At 31.1% G+C, this 19,670-nt stretch overlaps 1 protein-coding gene across 9 annotated transcripts in view; it reads left to right on the top strand.

Annotated features, from left to right (window-relative positions):
• PKP4 (plakophilin 4) overlaps positions 1-19,670 on the top strand; it is a 220,850-nt gene that overhangs the window by 90,719 nt on the left and 110,461 nt on the right. For 2 of the 9 annotated variants that reach the window (XM_051986342.1, XM_051986339.1), the window contains one exon: positions 10,988-11,052. The exons of the other annotated variants lie outside the window; for them this stretch is intronic. Coding sequence is in view for 1 of the 2 variants with exons in the window: in XM_051986339.1 (XP_051842299.1) it covers positions 10,988-11,052 (65 nt within the window). In the remaining variant the exon portion in view is untranslated. The remainder of the gene's footprint in view (positions 1-10,987; positions 11,053-19,670) is intronic. 9 annotated transcript variants of the gene reach the window in all.

The following is a 19,670-nucleotide window of genomic DNA, read 5'->3' as shown; positions in this document are numbered from 1 at the left end:
ATAATACTTATACCCATGAAAATCAGTACACACTCATCCATTTTATTTTACTACTTTTAAATATAATTAGAGAGCTAGAAAGGGAACTCTGATCTATTACTTTCATTTACCGAGACTAAATGTGAAGGAGAGTAGGAAATTCTATATAATTGATCCAAATTATGCCAGGAAACACATTTGTAGGATTATTTATTTTGTTATAGATTTATTTAACTGCTGTATATTTGTTGCTTACACTTAATTTTTTTTTAAAGAAATACCTATTTATTAATTATTTGGTATCACACAAAAAAAAGCACATATATTAATGCCTTGGTCTTTATCTCAGACCAAAATGTCATACATAGAAAGAAAAAGATTGTTTTGTTAGGTTTTTTAAAACTGCTCCCTTGAAATTTGCTAACTTTTCTGAAAGTGCCTTCAGTTTATTGTGAACAGCTATAGGATAATCCTGGGAGTTTCCTATATTAGAAATCTGGTCATAGTCCATTTTCTATTGAGACAATAGAATCCAAAATTTAGAAGTAACTAAAAGAATGGATAACAGGAGAGTAATATAGGTCTTGCTGGGTTCTTGTTTCTTTTTAAAAAATTGAATCACTTGGGTAAAACTAGAAAATAAAACTTAAGAAGTAGAGTTTTCCCCATATTTGCATCTTTTGTCTAAAACCACATCCTACTATATTGAAATTATTTCACTGGATTTTGTATGACTAAACCATGAGTAATATGAGTTATAAACATATATTTTGTTAGCATAATTTGTGGACTCTTAAAGATAAAAAGGATATTAGAAATGATCTAACAGATGAGGAATTTGTGGCCTGAAAGGTTAGAATCTAGTTTGTGGCAGAAGAAAGACTAGAAGATAGTTTTCTTGACAGATGTGTGGCTGAAGCTCAGAAGCCACAGTTAACACAGTTTGAAGGTCATTGCCTCAGAGTGCATGGGTTGGTCAGCCAAAAACTAGTTTATTTACTTAACTTTGTTTATTTTTGATAATGTAGGAACTATCCAAAATTATATATTTTCTGTCATTTTAGAGTGTGAAAAATTTGTTAGTGTTAAAGAAGAATGCAAATATCTTTTTTTGAATGTTTTCTGATTCTTAGAAAATATTACAATTGAGCTTTCAAAAAATAATTATAAATTCCTGATACTTGGATATTCCATAATTAAATTAAGAATTAGAAAATCTGAACTTTTAAGAGACATAACATTAGGAAATTAGAATCTAAATGAAATCTTTTAGTACTTAACTTTGTGTTCAAGTATTTTAACTAGTGAATTATACTCCCTTCCTGTGTGGCGAAATGCCCAGAGTAGAACAGATTCCAGTATAATTATTTACTTTATTCCTCTGAAACTGAAACAGCTCAGCTAACTGCTGTGCACCTGCCCCTGCAAAATCCCTTTTGTTCAGTCACTAAGTTTATTTACAGTAAAATAATTCTGGTTGCCACACCTCAACTGGATAAAAAACATGGAAGAAAAAGGAAGTTTTTGTACTACAAATAAAGAAACTAAGCTACTAGCATAGCCAAGGCAAATATAGTTGTCACTGAAAATTAAATATAATATATAGGTTTTAAATATTTAAAATGATGTCAGAGTTGTGTCCTTTTTTTGAATATCCTGTTTTAAGTTGTAATTGTTTGATATTATCATAGCTATCAAAATAGGTAAACTTTAGTTTTAGTGTTTTTCATTCATGGATAACAAATTTTTATACACTTATGAGCTATTAAAGATCATTTAACCCAATCTTTCCTTAGTATACCTAGGATGGGTAGGCAAACTGCTCACGATCATGCAGATAGTTAGTTGCACAGTTAAAACAAAAACAAGATTTCTTGTCTCCCATACAAGGAGTCTTTCTAATAAAATATGAAAAATCTTTATTAATAGCATTTGAAAGGTTTGAAATGAAGTATGTTCCAGATTGGCATACAATTTTATGTTCTGCTTCATAAATGCAGACTGTTACTTGTGTAAGTTTGGAACTTCGAGGGTTTTTTTTTTTTTTTCCCATTAGAGAAAGATTATAGAATCATAGGGTTTACCAAGTTTTCCATAAGCTGATGAACTGTCCCCCTTGTGGTTGAGGAGTGCAAGAATCCACAGTTAAGCTCCCTGAACTGGTCCATTCAGTTAATAGATTGACTGATTAACCAGCTATAAATATAAAGATCCATGTGCACTAGTGTGCCAGTTTTGCATATATCTTGTGAGTAGTCTGAACCTAGCACCATGTCAAGAGTTTTTGTAATATGTTTCAAATTCTGCCTGTTTCACAGATATTTTTTGATTAGTGCATTGTTTTACATGGTTGATCTTGGAGCTCTGATTTACTGTTTACCTGATTATATGCCATATTTCAAAGCATATTATTGTTTCAGTTTTTAGTAGGTCTAAGACTCTATAATTGAGCCTTTTGTACACAAAAATACTGTCTACAGATACATATTTTTAAAAATTAATAATTCCTTGGCCTTTTAAAATATTTCAGAGGAGAATTCCAAATACTTGTGTGCTCTCACTTTGTCTCTCACTCTTTCTTTCTGTCTCCCCTTATCTTTTTCCCTCCCTCTCTAAATTATTTGGAAAGCACTAGCACTATGCTCAGGTATCTAGGAAACATGACATGACTTTACCTTTAATGCAGTAGTTCTCAGTCTTTATTTAGTCATGGGTAACCTGTCTTTTGTTTTCATAGAAAACATATTGGTCTTCCTTATACTTTCTTTAAAATATTACATTAAGTAATGGGGACAGAAAGGAGTACACCTTCTTTTCAGCAGTTCATGGAACCTATACAAAAATTGACCATATATTAGGACATAAAAACCTCAAACTCAAATGCAGTAAGGCAGAAATAGTGAATGCATCCTTTTCAGACCATGATGCGTTGAAAATTACATTCAATAAAAAGCCAGGGGAAAGTAGACCAAAAAATAATTGGAAACTAAATAATCTCATACTAAAGAATGATTGGGTGAAACAGCAAATTATAGACATAATTAATAACTTCATCCAAGAAAACGATAATAATGAGACATCATACCAAAATGTATGGGATGCAGCCAAAGCGGTAATAAGGGGAAATCTCATATCTCTAGAGGCCTATTTGTATAAAATAGAGAAAGAGAAGGTCAATGAATTGGGCTTGCAACTAAAAATGCTAGAAAAGGAACAAATTAAAAACCCCCAGTCAAACACTAAACTTGAAATTCTAAAACTAAAAGGAGAGATCAATAAAATTGAAAGTAAAAAAACTATTGAATTAATTAATAAAACTAAGAGTTGGTTCTATGAAAAAACCAACAAAATAGACAAACCCTTAGTAAATCTGATTAAAAAAAGGAAAGAGGAAAATCAAATTGTTAGTCTTAAAAATGAAAAGGGAGAACTCACCACTAACGAAGAGGAAATTAGAGCAATAATTAGGAGTTACTTAAAATATTACATTAAAATAATTTTCTTAGTTTGTATTTTATTCAAATTAATTTGAGAATATTTCTTACAACTTTTTAAAAAAGAACACGAAGCTGGTCTTAGATACACAACAAAATTGCATAACACATGGATATTAATAAAATCGCATAATTTTCAATAATAGTAAAATAAGTTGGCTTTGTGACAGTTTATCAGAACATAATATTGCTTCTTACAATTCTTCAAATATAGAGATCAGTATTTTTCAACTAATAGATTTAACAGAAAACTATAATGATGTGGTAGAAAGTAAATATGCTCTGGAGTAGGTTTCTGGATTCAATCCCACATTTGATGACTACAACTATGTCACATTAAATAAACCACTTAACTTATTTTAGACTTAGTTTCTACATCTGGAAGTAAGAGAATTAGATGAGGTGGCTTCTGAAGCTTCTTCCAGATCTAGAGTAATGAACCAACAAAATTTCCTATATTTTGTTTAGTTACTCAAAGTCGGACACCCAAAATCAAAACATAATAAAAACATAAGGTTTAAGCACTTATTTCCATGCACTATCACAAGATAAGGTTATTTAATAACTTTATTCAGATAGAATAAGACCAGGTATATATTTTGCCATGGCAAATGGATTTCTTATCCATTTTCTTATCTACATTTACAACTATCTAGGTTTTTTTTTTAATAATAAGATATTATTTCTTTTGATCTATCAAGTGATTAATAAGAATATATTTACATGTTTATAGTTCATTTGCAGAGGATGGAATTTTAAGATTTGGAAACATTAAGCATTCTAAATTACCCAGAACCATTTCTTTTTGAACAACTTTTAAAAATAAAGATCATCAATCCTGTAACAATTAGAAAAACTAAATGTAGTTCCCTACTCATTTCTTTATGCAAATGATTGTTGTGTCCAAATCATGAGAGTTTACATTTTGAACTCTTACTTGTTGGACCCACATTTTATTCTGACATCATTTGAGCTGTCAATGCAAAATCCAATACAATTCTCCTAGATAATATCATTTTCATTAAAATATTCATTTTTATATTTAAAAAATTTCACTCAGTCATACATTGTTAACAGTAGGTTTGCAAAGCAATAGATCTTTTAATATTATATACAATGAGACTTCAATATCTCTGTGGGAAGGGATAAGTAGGTATGTGGGTGGGTAGGAAAATAAATCTGTTTTTTATTCATTTGGAATTCAAAATAGGAAGAACTTGGTTTCAAAATTAATTGATCTCAATTTATTTTTAAGTATTCAAAGTTTCTTGGAATGTAATTTTCTAAGCAGCATTTTAACTATGATTGCTTTAGGTAGCATTGGTTATTTTGAATAAGGCTTTTTTGTTTACCTCTTATAATTTTGTTTAGTAATCTATCTCCTGGATTTAAGCTTTTTTGTGTTTTTATATTTCTTCTACTTAATTTACTCTATTTTTTTTTTATTAGTTTTGGCTACTTCAGAGGATTTTCTCTTTAAATCAGTTGTGAATTTATCCATCAAAACATATATTCTTTCTTTTTTTTAAAAAAAGCAATAAAATTTTAAGATAATTCACTATCAATAAAATTGTGGGTATTTTCAAATTATAATAATTCTTTGAGGTGTTTTTTTTTTTTCCAATTAATTATTACATTATATTTACCAAAATGTGTCATGGTAATTTTAGCTTCCACATAAAGATATTTTAGCTTTAAATTCACATACAACAGTCTGATGATACAATTCTTCTGTCTTGATACTATGACAAATGTTGACCTCATTTGCATATAGTATTTTGCATTGTCAATTGGAACAAATAGTATATATTAGTCTCACTTTTTTTCTTTACTTCAATTTGACCAATTTTAAAATTTTGACCATTGTTCCTCCTTTTCACTTCTTAGCACTTTATACTTATCACTTTGGTAATAAGATATGTATCTCCATACTCAAAAAGCTCTCTTTCAATTGGTGTGGATTTAAAAAAAAAAAAAAAAAAAAAAAACTTGTGACAGGATATTGCTCTGACCAAGGCTTCAAAAGATGCATGAAAATTCACTAAGTCAATGGAGGGCATTCTGGGCCACATACTAAATATCATCCAAAACAGTTTCCTAAATATCTGCCAAACAATAACCTCCATTCATTCTAAATTGTTTTTACATGAGAAATAATGCACTGAATTTTTACAGATTGACTCTCCTCTTAAAACAACTAATTGCAGATCTCTATCCATATATCTAAGGGCAACTAGGTGGTACAGTGGTTAGAGTACCAGGTTTGAAATCAGGAGTTTAAATGTGGTTTTAGTTACTTAGCCCTGTTTGCCTCAGTTTCTTATCTGAAAAATGACTTAGAAAAAGAAAGGCAAACCACTCCAGAATATTAGCCAATTAAAACTCAAAAAGTAAGTGTGAATTATCAGACATGACTGAAATGATTGAACGACAAAATCCACAAGTTCATAATCAGATATAATATGTTTTAAAACAAAATAAAACTTTTGAAAAGTAGGTAAAATAAATTTTATTAAAAACAATCCCCAAAAAGTACCTTTCCTATTTATGAGAGGAGGAAGCTTGGTATAATGGACAGAACCCTGGCTTTGGGTTAAGAGACCTGAACTCATATCCTGCCTCTTGGCACATATTATCTATATCATTGGCAAGTCACTTAATTGCTCTGGATCTAAGTATCTTCATCTGTAAAATGGCAAGTATGACGGAAAGTGAATGAACTGCTGGAGCACTTTGAATTTCTTTCTGACTCTAAATATATAACAGCATATCCCTGAAAATATATGTAGTATCAGATTTTTACAAACTTGATATCTTTAGTTTTGTAAGGTAAATTTTGGGGGTTTGTTTATTTTAGAAATACTTTGGTAACTGGTGCAAAGGAAAAACTATGTCTCTTCCTGCTCTTACTGCTATATTTTTTTATTTTGTTTTACAAGTTCATCTTTTTGTATATTGGTTTTTCTCAGTCTAGTTAATACATATTGAGGTGTTCCAGTCTCCATTGTATATTAAGATAAATTGAAATCACAGAAACCAAGAATATTATTCTACAATATGGAAGGAAAACTGGATTTATGAGATAAATGTAAAAACATGTTTAAGAACAAGGAAATTCTCAATTTCATCAGCTTTGGATTGAAATCCCATATTTACATTTTAAAATAATAAGCTCTTTTTTTCATTCATTGCTTATATTTAAGACTAAACCTCTATTTCTTTTTGATTTTTAAGTTGAATGACAACTGATTTACAATCTATGCTCAAGGAAATTGAATGTTGAATCATTGTTTCCCAATTGCACATGCAAATTCATGCTGTTACATTTAAAATGAATGGCTGCTGAATTATTGAGATGAAAATAAATTCTCCATTGAATGTTCTGTTCATTGTTAGATTTTCTTGGTAGGATTATTTGAGAAAGAGAAGATATTACAGAAAATCACTCCCTTTTATCTCTTACTCCAAATGTTATTTTATAGGTAATATGGAGGCTACTAGATTCCTTGAATTGGAAGATACCAGAGAGATGACCTAGTTATCTTTATTTCCCATATAATAATCTTCCTCAACATTTCCGTCTTCTTGCTTCTGTTGAAATACTTCTCTCATACTTCTGTGGATAGATAATTGTAAAATGGAAAATTAGAAGTTGGAAAAGTAGAAGCTGAATGATAATCAATGAGACAAATCAACTGATACATACTAAAAAAGTATTGAGCAATGAATTAATGTTATTCTTAAGGGACATCTCTACTGACATGCCATAGAGATGCTTCCATAGTTTTGTCAAAGGTTCATGGTATTATAGATTTAGTGTTTAGAAGAGCCACAGAAGTGATCTAATTCACAACTTCATAAACTGGGGTTTCAACCCCTTATGAGGAGGCAATGTAACTTGAGTGGGGTGGTTCATGAAAATTTTGGCAACAGGAAAAAGTTTGTGAATGCAGTGACCAAAAATTAATTCAAAATCAAATGAATAATGAATTTGAGTTGTTTTTGACAGTGCTTGCCCGTGTTGGCACTGCACCTTTAGTTCTAGACACACAACATGCACTATGCATATATGAACATAGCCATAAACACCTTGGCTCAGATTCAAGACAGAGTTGCATAAAAATTTCTTGAGCAAAAATAGAGGTCATAAGTGGAAAAAGTTTAAGAAGCCCTGCTCCTAGTCCAACCCCGAAATTTTATAGATTAATCTCCTAGAGTTTTAATCACTTTCCCTGTGTTACCTAGATAGGAGTGTCAGGCATGAAACGTGAACCCAGGTTCTTTATCTCCTAAGCCAGGGCTCTTTACATGCTATCACTTTATTTCAAATAATCCTTGTCAATAATAATGAATTCTCATATTTGTATGTGAAATAAATCTTGGAAGGAAAACTGACCTTTGATAAAGAATCAGTATCAAAAAGATCTCGAAATTTGAACAGTGGAATGAAATATTTCAAGGTGAAATTTAAAAGGGTAAATGAGAAATTTTAGCTTTAGATTAAGAAAATCCAATTGTATACCAGCTAATGGAGGATATCTGAGGTTGACAGCAGTTCTTGGTGATGATTGTTAACTGTTTTTTAAATCTCAGGGTCAAACAAGTCAGGATGATTGCAACTTAGTGTGATGTGGCTGCTAAAAGAAATTAAATTCTTATACTGCAATATTTGAAAAAGTCTCTAGAATGAAGGGAAGTGATAATCCCTCTAAATCAGTTAAAATCCATTTGAATAACTGACCTAACAAGGTCACTTTTTAAGAAAAAAAATTAGCAATGCCATAAATGCATTGGGGAAAAAAAGCAGACTACCGTGGACTCCTCAGCTCTAGAAAAGTAGAGGATATTCTTTGATGATAAATTTGTTCTGTAAACTTAGTAACATTTAGTTTTAATGCTTGTGTATTTCTTGTTCTTTCTAATTATATTGTTTTAATCATTGTGTGTATGGTTTTCTAGGCACCGCTTACTTTGCATCAATTCATATAAGTCTTTGCATTCATCGTGTTCATTGTTTCTCAAAGCACAGTAATAGTCCATATATTAATGTAGTATAATTTAGCTATACCCTAATTGATAGGCATCTACTTTGTTCTCAGTTCTTTGCTACCAAAAAAAGTATTTCTATAAATATATACCAATATATTTATAACAGTACTTTATGGTAGCAAAAAACTAGATGAGCCTTTCAGTGTTCTGTCCTGCATGAAGTATTCAGGAAAAAAAGATAACAGTCAAATAGAAGATGAAACATGGAAATTAACTTTTTTTAAACTAAAACGAACCTTGTTGGAATAATTTTAAAGCCACAAGCACTCCAGCTCCTGTGACTGACAATAGATTGAATGTACTCTTAAATGATGTCTCATTCTTTAACTTTATATTTGTAAATTTGTGACTTTTTTTATTAGGTTTTAAGTACTTCGAGGCATATTTTAGTGAATGTTAAGTTGAAAAAATACTTACTGATCTATAAAACATTAGATTTAACTATTTCTATGATTAGGTGTGCCTAAACTATATTTGTGTTATTTAACCTGAATTCACCAAAACTGAATGTATTTGTTCTGACTATATTTGTTTGACCTCCCCCCCCCAAAAAAAAAAAAAACTTTAAAATAGTCTTCCTATGCTCCTATTGAGTTGTCCTTAAATTGTATGTTTAAATTGCCTGATAGTAACGTGAAGGCTTTTTCCCTCCCTCATCCTTTGTTCTGAAAAATAATTTCCATCGGAGATTATAAAGCAATATTATTATATTACCATTCCTTGATTTTATTGGCTATCATCTGCACTGGCCAGGATGAATTATGGTTAAATTAAAAACCTTAAGAAAACTGTTAGCATCAAATTGTTTTAGTGTGTCAGAGCACATCACCATTTTTCAGATCTAGAATTGACACTAATAATCATGTAGTTCAGCCATTAGCAAGTAGAATGTTACAGAATATGACTAGCTACTCTTTTTTAACTTAAATTAATGATTGTGTTTACCTGCATTTTGACTGATCTCATAACCTGAAAAGACAAAATATCCCTCTTTACCCTTGCCTACCTAATTGCCCAAAGTTTGTTGTCCTATTTTGGCCTCTTTTCCTAAGTCATTGTTTCCATTTGTGACCTGCACCCTAATCTCCATTTCTCTGGAGTTAGCAGCTGCTATGTTTTCCCCTTGATTTTAACTCCTCTACCTAATTTAAGAATCAGTCATCCTGCCTTCCAAGATGACCATTAGTTAACTGCTTAAATTTGTTGTGTTAGCATTCTAATGGGTGAAGATGTTTAGAGATCTTCAGATTCGTGCACATTATAAGAGGCACCTTCTACATACAACAGATATTTCAAATCTGGTCTTTCTGTTATATCATTTTAAATCTATATGGATTAATTAAAATGATAATATAGAAAAGAATACAAATAAATTTATTGTAAAACTTCCTTTACATTTTATTTTGTATAGTGTGTGCACGACGTATTTTATATGTTACAAATGTGTGTACACACATGTAAACAGGTACATATATATATACATACATGCACATACACACACATATGAATTTGGCTCATCAAAAAAAATTTTTTTTTTAGATTATTGCAACTACCACTATCATCCCCTAACTTTTTTCCCATTAAGCAATTGCTAGTCTTTTGTTCTTACCATTTCATTTTATATGTAATTGTCAAAATATAAATACTGTGTCACATAATTTAGCCATATAATGTAAGTAACCTAAAAATGCTGCTTTTTAAAGACTGAAACTCCCCTTAAGTAAATTTGTCTTTGTCTTGAGCATTTCACATATAGACCTTCAATTGGACCTTGCTTCCTCTTATTTTATGAATAATTCTAGTAAACCTATTAATATGATTTCCCAAAATAACAACCAAAAATTAGGAAATAGATGGACTGCTGTGGATAGCAGTGAGAATTGTCATCTTGCCATCAGTGAAGAGATTAAAAAAAAAAAATCAAAACTCAGACTCAGTACACAAATATGGAAAAGTGTGATAGCCTTGCAGAGTTTAATATAGAAGCTCGGTGTATCTCAAATCTTGAAACCCAATGTTTTTCAAACCTTAAATTCTGTCACAGCAAATTATTAATAATTCACAATGATAGCTATGACTGGTCAAGGAAAGATTATCTTTTTATATCTCAATAGAATGTAATATCTTGAAAAAATATTTTCTTATTTTTGAATCCCCTGGTGCTTTATGCATTCTGGCTGATTGTTGATTATACTATTTGGGCAGGCTTATTTGAATAAAGATTTTCTTCAGTTATGATTTTTAAAGAATGTTTGCAAAAGGTAAACTTTCAGCTATCCAGAAAACTTTACTGCCTAGAAACATTCTTTCTATGAAAGTTCTGGATAGGTGAGTTTTTGATAGTGCTTTAATTTTTAATTAATTAATTCACTTGATTACCTGCAAACCCTGATAAAGCAAAAAGGAACATCCACTACAGTGTATTTTACTGCTAAATTGCTTGTTGCTCTTTCTTTCTTCCACAGCATTAAGTTTATTTTTCATCCACATCTACTGGAACCCTTCTGTTCCCAACCCCTACCTCAGTTTGGTGAGTTGAGACAATACCCTTTTCCATCAGAGCTTGCTCTAAGACTCCTCAATATATAAAAAGGAATTTAACATTCTTTGGCTTAAGATAATGCAGTTTGATTACACTTTGAGACCCTGCCTATCTCTGAGAAGCCATTTCTTCCTTTGATGATACTGGCTTACATCTTCTTCTGATCCTCAAGGAAGTGGGAAAGACAGAATAGGAAGAAATATTTCAAAGTAATATAGTCTATATTCCCTGTATCAACACTGGCAAATGAGCATTTGACTCTTAAGATTCTGTGTTGTTTTTCCTCCAGCATACTACTTTAAGAAATCAAAAGAAGCAAATTTCCTAGTTACCTTATACGATGGAGATTCCTTTTATTTTTAGATTGGCATGCATGTTGTAGTATTAGTAATAGTACATATCTCAAATTAGAAATTCATTCCCAAGACCAGTTTTATATGGTCAAGAAACATTTTTTCCCCTTTAATTATTAAACTCTAAATGCCTTATATACTGCTGTATTATAGCTTGTGGATTTTCAACAAATAGTTAATAACTTTCTGAAATAAGAGTTTTTGGAGAGGTTTGTAAATTTGCTTTATATTTCTGGTAGATATTCCCTGCTCTTTGTAGTTGAGTACATGCAGTTATCCTTTAAACAAAGACCACTTTACTTTCTAGCCAAATTCATAGCATTGATTTATTTCAGCTGAATATGCACCTTATTGGCAACAAAATATTACTACCAGAAAACTAAACAACTTTCTTAAGGCAACTTAAGAGCTTTCTTAAGAAATACTTTTGTTTTACTTCAAAATCATCAACTTCTTCCATAATCCCCTTCTTCACCTTCTGCTGAAATGAGAAATACTTTTAACCATTTCTAGGAGAGAAAGCACATTACATATATATTTATGCCTTCAGTGATGCCTTTTGCATAATAAATGCTTGATAATTCTTTGTATTAATTCAGAACAAAAAGAACTCCAGGTAATAGAACCCAGACTTTATGTCTTAAGAGGTCAGTAGTCTAGTTCCCTTTCTAATGAATGTATTCATTATAGAAACACAGATTACATTTGTCCTCTATAACCAATTATAAAAATCAAAGAAATTACTTGGTAAAGGGTATACAGACACTATGCTTCATAGTTTTTCTTCCCATTTTTAGAAGTTTGTTCTCTTTACATAGATAACATTTTTAATATTTTGGTTAAATTTATTTTCAAATTGTTAATCATTTAAATGTCAACAAATAAGAATGTATAACCACCCATTACCTAGGAAGTATTTGACAGTGATATTTTCTCTTTCTAAATATCTTTTTTAATATCTAGATTTTCCCTAATTAGGTTGCTATAGGATAGTGCTTTAGTAATACACAAATTAATTTTTTTTTGTACAAATGTAAATTTTTTTTAAATATTAAGGACTAAGATTCTTTTTTTTTTAATTTTTATTTAATAATTACTTTATATTGACACTCGTTTCTGTTCCGATTTTTTTTTCCCTCCCTCCCTCCACCCCCTCCCCTAGATGGCAAGCAGTCCTTTATATGTTGGATATGTTGCAGTATATCCTAGATACAATATATGTTTGCAGAACCGAACAGTTCTCTTGTTGCATAGGGAGAATTGGATTCAGAAGGTATAAATAACCCGGGAAGAAAAACAAAAATGCAGATAGTTCACATTCGTTTCCCAGTGTTCTTTCTTTGGGTGTAGCTGCTTTTGTCCGTCATTTATCAATTGAAACTCAGGTCTCTTTGTCAAAGAAATCCACTTCCATCAAAATATGTCCTCATACAATATCGTTGTTGAAGTGTGTAATGATCTCCTGGTTCTGCTCATTTCACTTAGCATCAGTTCATGTAAGTCTCTCCAAGCCGCTCTGTATTCATCCTGCTGGTCATTTCTTACAGAACAATAATATTCCATAACATTCATATACCACAATTTATCCAGCCATTCTCCAATTGATGGGCATCCATTCATTTTCCAGCTTCTAGCCACTACAAACAGGGCTGCTACAAACATTTTGGCACATATAGGTCCCTTTCCCTTCTTTAGTATTTCTTTGGGATATAAGCCCAATAGAAACACTGCTGGATCAAAGGGTATGCACAATTTGATAATTTTTTGGGCAAGGACTAATATTCAATGAATACTTTATATAAGAAAACTTCAGTGGTTGTTTTTGAAACATATGTATCTTAACTCACTTGGAGAGAAAGGTCAAGCAAAGGTCCTTTATCTAAATAGAATGATATTCTCTCCTTGGATTTTCCTAGTTAACCTAAAATTGAAATTATCTCATAAATGTTGTTAATTGAAAAGTAGGTAGATAGTTATGCTACCTCAGAATTGACCTTGGATCTGAAGTAGCAGAGTATAGGGCACAACATGACACATTTATTTTTATTTTTACTTTTAAGGCCACAAAAATTGGCTTTAAAAGCTAATTTCAACAGTTTTCTTTTTAAAAGAATTTTGTTCATAGCTTTTGTTTTTTACTACCTTCTCCACATAAAATCATCCTTGCAAAATGAAAAAAGAAAGAGGAGGAGGCTAGGGAATGCACTTCAACAAAAGTAATCACCTCATCAACCAAGTCTGATGGTATAGAAATCTTCCACAGCTGTAGTCTGAGACCTCTGCAAAGTGGGAAGGAGATCCTTTTTTTCTTCTTTGAAGTTTAACATAATCATTTTTATTACGAAACATTCCTTTTCAGTTTTTATTATTTTGGTGAGAGAGGGAGTTCTTTGCATTTACATTGCTATCAACTATGCACATTGTTTTCATGGCTTTTTTTCTATCAGTTCATGCAAGTCTTTTCCATGCTTCTCTATATTTTTCATTCTCATTTCTTACAGTATTCTTACAGAATAGTAATATTCCATTATATTCAGTTACCATAATTTCCTTAGTCTTTCTCCATTTGATTAACTTCTGCTTTATGTCTAGTTCTTTACTACTAAATATTACATAAAAATATTGTTTTAAATATTGTGATTTATGTGGATGTCCTTTATATTTCTTTGGCGTTTATACCTAGCAGTGGGATTTTGCAATTAAAGAATATGGATGTTTTGCTCACGTTGTTTCTTTAATTCCATACTGCTTTCCTTAATTATTGGACTAATTCACAACTTCACTATCAGGATGTCAGTGTCTTTATCTTTCTTCCAATCTTTTAGTATTTACTATTGCTACCTTTTACTATCCATTTTCTATTAATTTCCATTACGACAGTTCTCAAAAATCTAAACCAAAAGAATTTTTGTAGTTTTCAGAAGGTAGATAAATATCCTTACTTAAATGTATGTTGATGAAGTACCATGGAAAGCATAATTAAAATTTGGTCTCTGTCTTAAAATTCTAAATTTCTTAGTCAAAAATACTTCATTAAAATAAAGGTGATTTGTAAGAAGGTTTCTGCATAAAACTTTAGAGGATAATTTTTTTAGAACTTTTCAATGAGCATAACTCCAAAGTCAAAAAAATACTACCAATTTTTTAAAAAATTAATTTTAAATTGTTTTATACTTTACAAAATAGTAACAAAACTTGCTATATGTGCCCAGTGTGGATAATTAATGTTGCTATGAGAACCCAGATGTTTCCATTTCTTCACTTTGATCTATATTTGGAAAGGTGGTTGCCATGCTACACTAGAGTTTGGTGTGTGAATGAGATATTGTAAATTTTAGTTAGATTATAACAAGTTTAATCATGAATTTCACTTTGTAAATTAAACTAGAAACCTATAATTCTGCCTGTCCCATCCCACCCCATGGGTGGAATATTTTTATTCCATATACTTTTTTTACCTTAAAAATACCAGATAGGTCAAATTTTCCTACATTTTGTTCTTTAGCTTCTCACTTACCATCTGATTTTATACTTCATAAGAGATTATACTTTTAACAAGTTCAATTCAACAAAAAATTGTAAAAATTATAACTGTAATCTTCAGTGTGCCAAAGCATGTGATGGCTTCTGGGTATACAAAGATTTGACGAGATAAAGTAGCTCTTGCTCTTAGAACCTTAATTCAGTGGAAAACAGCAAATTTTAGGGGATGAAGACTTGGCTAATAAAAACTGATACAGTGATGACCAGTATGATATAAAAGGACAAGAGATAGAAATTACTAAATGAACTTAATGTTCTTTTATTCTGTAGTACATCAAAGTTCTTCATAGTGATGATAGCAAATATAAAAGTGTTATGTTCAGTAATTTTCATCAAAAATGCTTTTAATGAAAAAAAAATTGGGGGTAAATTTAAGTTATAAAGTCAGCTGCTTAGAATACTTTGTCTCCTGGAGGCATTAGAAAACATAAGGATTTACTGTAATAGGTGGTAGAAGAGAATAAAATTGGTATAAATTCTTCGTAAATTTATTCACAAAGTTCTAATTTTATGATTGGACATGTTTGAAGTACAAGAGAAGTTGTAGCTGTTAAGTATCTTTGTTGGGAGAAGCAATGAGTGTACAGTTGAAGATAGAAGAGCTAATCCATGCAACTGCATTCTAGTCTTTGCTCAATTAGTCAATAAGCATATGTTAAGTGCTTGCTATATGCCTGGGGTTAAGTGACTTGCCCAGGTCACAGCTAATAAGTGTTAAGTATCTGAGGCCAGATTGGAACTCAGGTTCAAGGAGTTTATATTTATCAGGAGAGACATGTAAATAAGTAAATTACACAATGAATATATGCATGTGAACTTGAAAGAGTGGAGAAAAAATATGAAAATGTGAAACATCTCATTGGAAAAACAATTGACTTGTAAAACAGATCCAAGAGATATAATTTAAGAATTCTTGGGCTACATGAAAGATAAGATTGAAAAAAGAGACTAGACATTGTCATTCAAGAAATTATCAAGGAAAACTGCCCTAGTATTCTAACAGAGAGTTAAAATGAAAATGGGAAGAATCCACCAATCACCTTTTGAAAGATTTCCCAATATGAAAACTCACAGGAATATTATGGCCAGATTCCAGAGCTCCCAAGCTCAAGAAGAAAATATTACAAGTAGCCAGAAAAACAATTTAAATGTCCTGCAGTCACACTCAGAATAACACAAGATTTAGCAGTTTCGACATCAAAGTATGTGGATGTTTTGAAATATGATAGTCTGGAAGGTAAAAGAGCTAAGACTACACCAAGAATCACCTACCCAGCAAAATAATATAATCCTTCAGGGGAGGAGATTTTATATATATATATATATATATATATATATATATATATATAATTGAAATGGACATTCAATGAAAGAGCGGACTTTTAATGAAAAGACCAGAGCTGAACAGAAAATTTGACTTTCAGATACAATATTCAAAAGAAGCATAAAAAAGTTAACAAGAAAGAGAAATCATAAGGGTTTTTAATAAAGTTAAATATTTACATTCCTATATGGGAAAATAATACTTGCAACTCCTAAAACTTTCTCATTTTAGGGCAGTTAAGAGTATACATAGAAGGATTGGGATGGGTTAAATATGATTATGCCTAAAGTACATTCAATTAGAAATGCTTAATGGGTAGTTGTCTAATTGATTTGGCCATGTTCACTCCTCAAGAAAGTCTAGTAGCACCCAATTACCTTTAGGATAAAAAATAAATTCCTCTGATTTTTAAAATCCTTTACAATCTGACTCCAGTTGTTTTCTTCCCCACTTCCCAACCTTACCCCCACTGTATACCGTTAGAAAGTACCTCCTTGATAATAGAAACTTTTTCATTTATATCTTGCACCCTTGCACATAGTACATACCTGCCAAATACCTGCCAAACTTTTTAACCACTGAATGGATGAGTAGTATAGATGGGAAATTAGGGCTTTATGTATAGTTCTGTAAATCATCTGCATAGAAATGATAAGTGTAGTCCCATTGAAGCTGAGGACATTTCTCACAGAAGATGCAGAGAAAAGGACTCAGGTCATAGCCCTGAGCTACACCACACAAAACTGGTTATCTCTTACCAGAAGACTTTAGATGAATCCAGCAAAAGAGGATCATGTTGTTGCTGTTGCTGCTGTTGTTGTTTCTCCCTAAGTCTGCTACTTATAAACTCTGACTCAGGATAGACAGTTTTTCTGGGCCTCAGTTTCCTTGTCAGCAAAATTAAGGTGTTAGAATACATGATTTGTAAAGTGCTTTCTAATTCTAAATCTCTTTAGTTCCTTCCTATGCTGTTTAGTAGTCACAACCAAATACAAAGCTATCTTATTACCACGTTTAGTTTCTTTTCTCTTTCAAGAAATAACTGGGTTTAATTCCACCTCTTGACACCAACTTTTTGAGCTTGTTATTTAGTCCCTCTAAAGATGTTTCTTGATCTGTCAAATGGAAATAATAAAACCTATAGAGCCCATCTCATATTGGGAGTCTTCATTTATATTGATATGAAGTGTTTTTATAAAAACTTAGACATTTTCAAAGCACCTTATTAATATCAGCTGTTATTATTCTGGTGGAGATGGGCCATGACAATTATTGACCTGTGTGTGACTAAGGATCTAATTTGCTTCAGTAGTTTTACAATGTAGTCTATTGGGTTTTACTAAACTCCCATGATAGCAAAATTATTAGGTGATACCTAATTACATTGGATTTGTTTTTATGGGAAATGAGAACAGGAAGCGTATATGTAATATTCTCTTTAAAACATAGTGTTTTCTGGGAGCAGGTTTCTTGGGGGGCTTCTGGAGACGGCCTTATTTCAGTTCAGTAATCATCCCAAATGCAGCCAGGTGTTAAAAGTCCAAATCCTTTATTGTCTCTTTCAAAGTCTTGTCTCCTTCACTTAGGGCTTGGCTAGTACATCTTCCTCTTTCCTTGGTTCTGAGAGCTAAAGCTCCTGCCTGCCTTTTCTAGCTTCTGAATCTCCCCAACTGAATCCTGGCTGAGGCTCCGAGAACTTCTAGTGCGCTTGCCTTTTGGGCCTGAGAGCTTCACCAATCATTATATCACTGTGAAACCATTATTTGTTGTAGGATTAAATCAATGCTAAAGTAGATTTAATCATTGTCTCCTCAGTTCCACTTAGTACCATGTTTCAAGTTCTGGCCCGTAACATCTTCTTGTAGGATTAAATCCATCATACTGAACCATGCTAAATTAGATAATTATTGTCTCTATCAATTCCACTGACTTAGCTCCTTGTAATAATCCTTTGTTTCAAGTTCAGAGTTCTGGCGCATAACACATATACTTGATGACTGAGCCAAAGATGGGATTGTAGATGTTTTAGAATCTATTGACTGATTAGCATAGTGACTGGGCACTAGTATTCAAATGTAGACTTCAGCTAGTAGTATCTGTGTGTAATGCTGTGAAGTTACATGGCTGTGATATAAATGCTGTTATGGAATAATCTAAAGTTGGTACCGCATAATTTAAACATATCAGTGATAGAAGTTTGTGCTTTGAATTTAGAGAGGCTCTATTAGATAACAAGAAAGCATGATTAATCAGGACTTGGGTTTAAAAAGCTTTTTAGCACCTAAGAGGTTCTGAAGGAAATTAACTCATTTTATAAATAAACAAACAAATAAACAAATAAATAAATAAAAAACTTATAGACATTAGTTTGCCATTTGGAATCAGTAGATGGAATCAGTAACATTTTTTACTTGTGTAAAAAAAAATTTAACGTGTTATTTGCACTCTTATTAAATTTCAAAAGCCATTTAAAATTGATAAGGGATAAAAATTTCTCTATTTCCAACTTATGAATGAATAGGAAGTGATTAGGTTGACATCTCTAGCCAGTATTTTAATTTCTTCATGCCGATAAATTGAAATGGTTCGTTAATTTATCAAAATATTTATATTTTACTTTAAAAGATATTAGTGAAAAACACCCTTTAAAATTAAAAATATTTAGTATGACCTTTGGCATTACATAAGACATTTACATAAAATATATTACATAAAACAATTTAATATTATTTTAAATAAAGCAATTTTAATTGTTCTTTTTTTTTTTTTTTTTAGAGATGACTGATAGGTTAAATACCCCCATATATCTGCTCTTACCATCCTGAATTGAAGATAGTTTCAGTGGTTTGGCAAACTATCAACTTCCCTGATCTTTAATAAAGAAAATAACTAGTCTTCTTTTGCTTTTCTCAGTGACTGTAAAAGTTAATCTCAAAAGGAACAGTAGCAAAATAAATTGCTATTTTTAAACTGATCCTATAAACCTTTTGAAAAACAAGACTTTGATTATCATGCATGTCATAATGATATTTATCAAATGGCTTTTAAATGAGCAATGGATGTCTTTAAGTGATTTTTAATTTTAAAACCACATGTATATTAATAAGATATGTACATAGCAGGAAGCCATGTCACGTAGAAATTAAATTCAAGAAAAAAGACGATTATGATAGTGGTTTAAATAATATTTTAAACAATACTATTTCAATAAAATCTTTTGAAATTTAGATTTCTTTGTACTAAAAACTCATTTTCTTTGAGTCTGAGTCTGTTGATGTGTACAGTACCAAACTTGAGTTTGGATTAATATAATCTCTCACAAAAAAATAAAATTTTATTCCATTCTCAAGGAGAGTATTTTTTCTTGAATCATTATGAAAAATAGA

The sequence above is a fragment of the Antechinus flavipes genome, chromosome 3, assembly GCF_016432865.1.
Source record: "Antechinus flavipes isolate AdamAnt ecotype Samford, QLD, Australia chromosome 3, AdamAnt_v2, whole genome shotgun sequence".
Taxonomy (NCBI): domain Eukaryota; kingdom Metazoa; phylum Chordata; class Mammalia; order Dasyuromorphia; family Dasyuridae; genus Antechinus; species Antechinus flavipes.
Note: the sequence above shows the minus strand (reverse complement) of the source record. Positions and strands in the feature narration are given on the sequence as shown.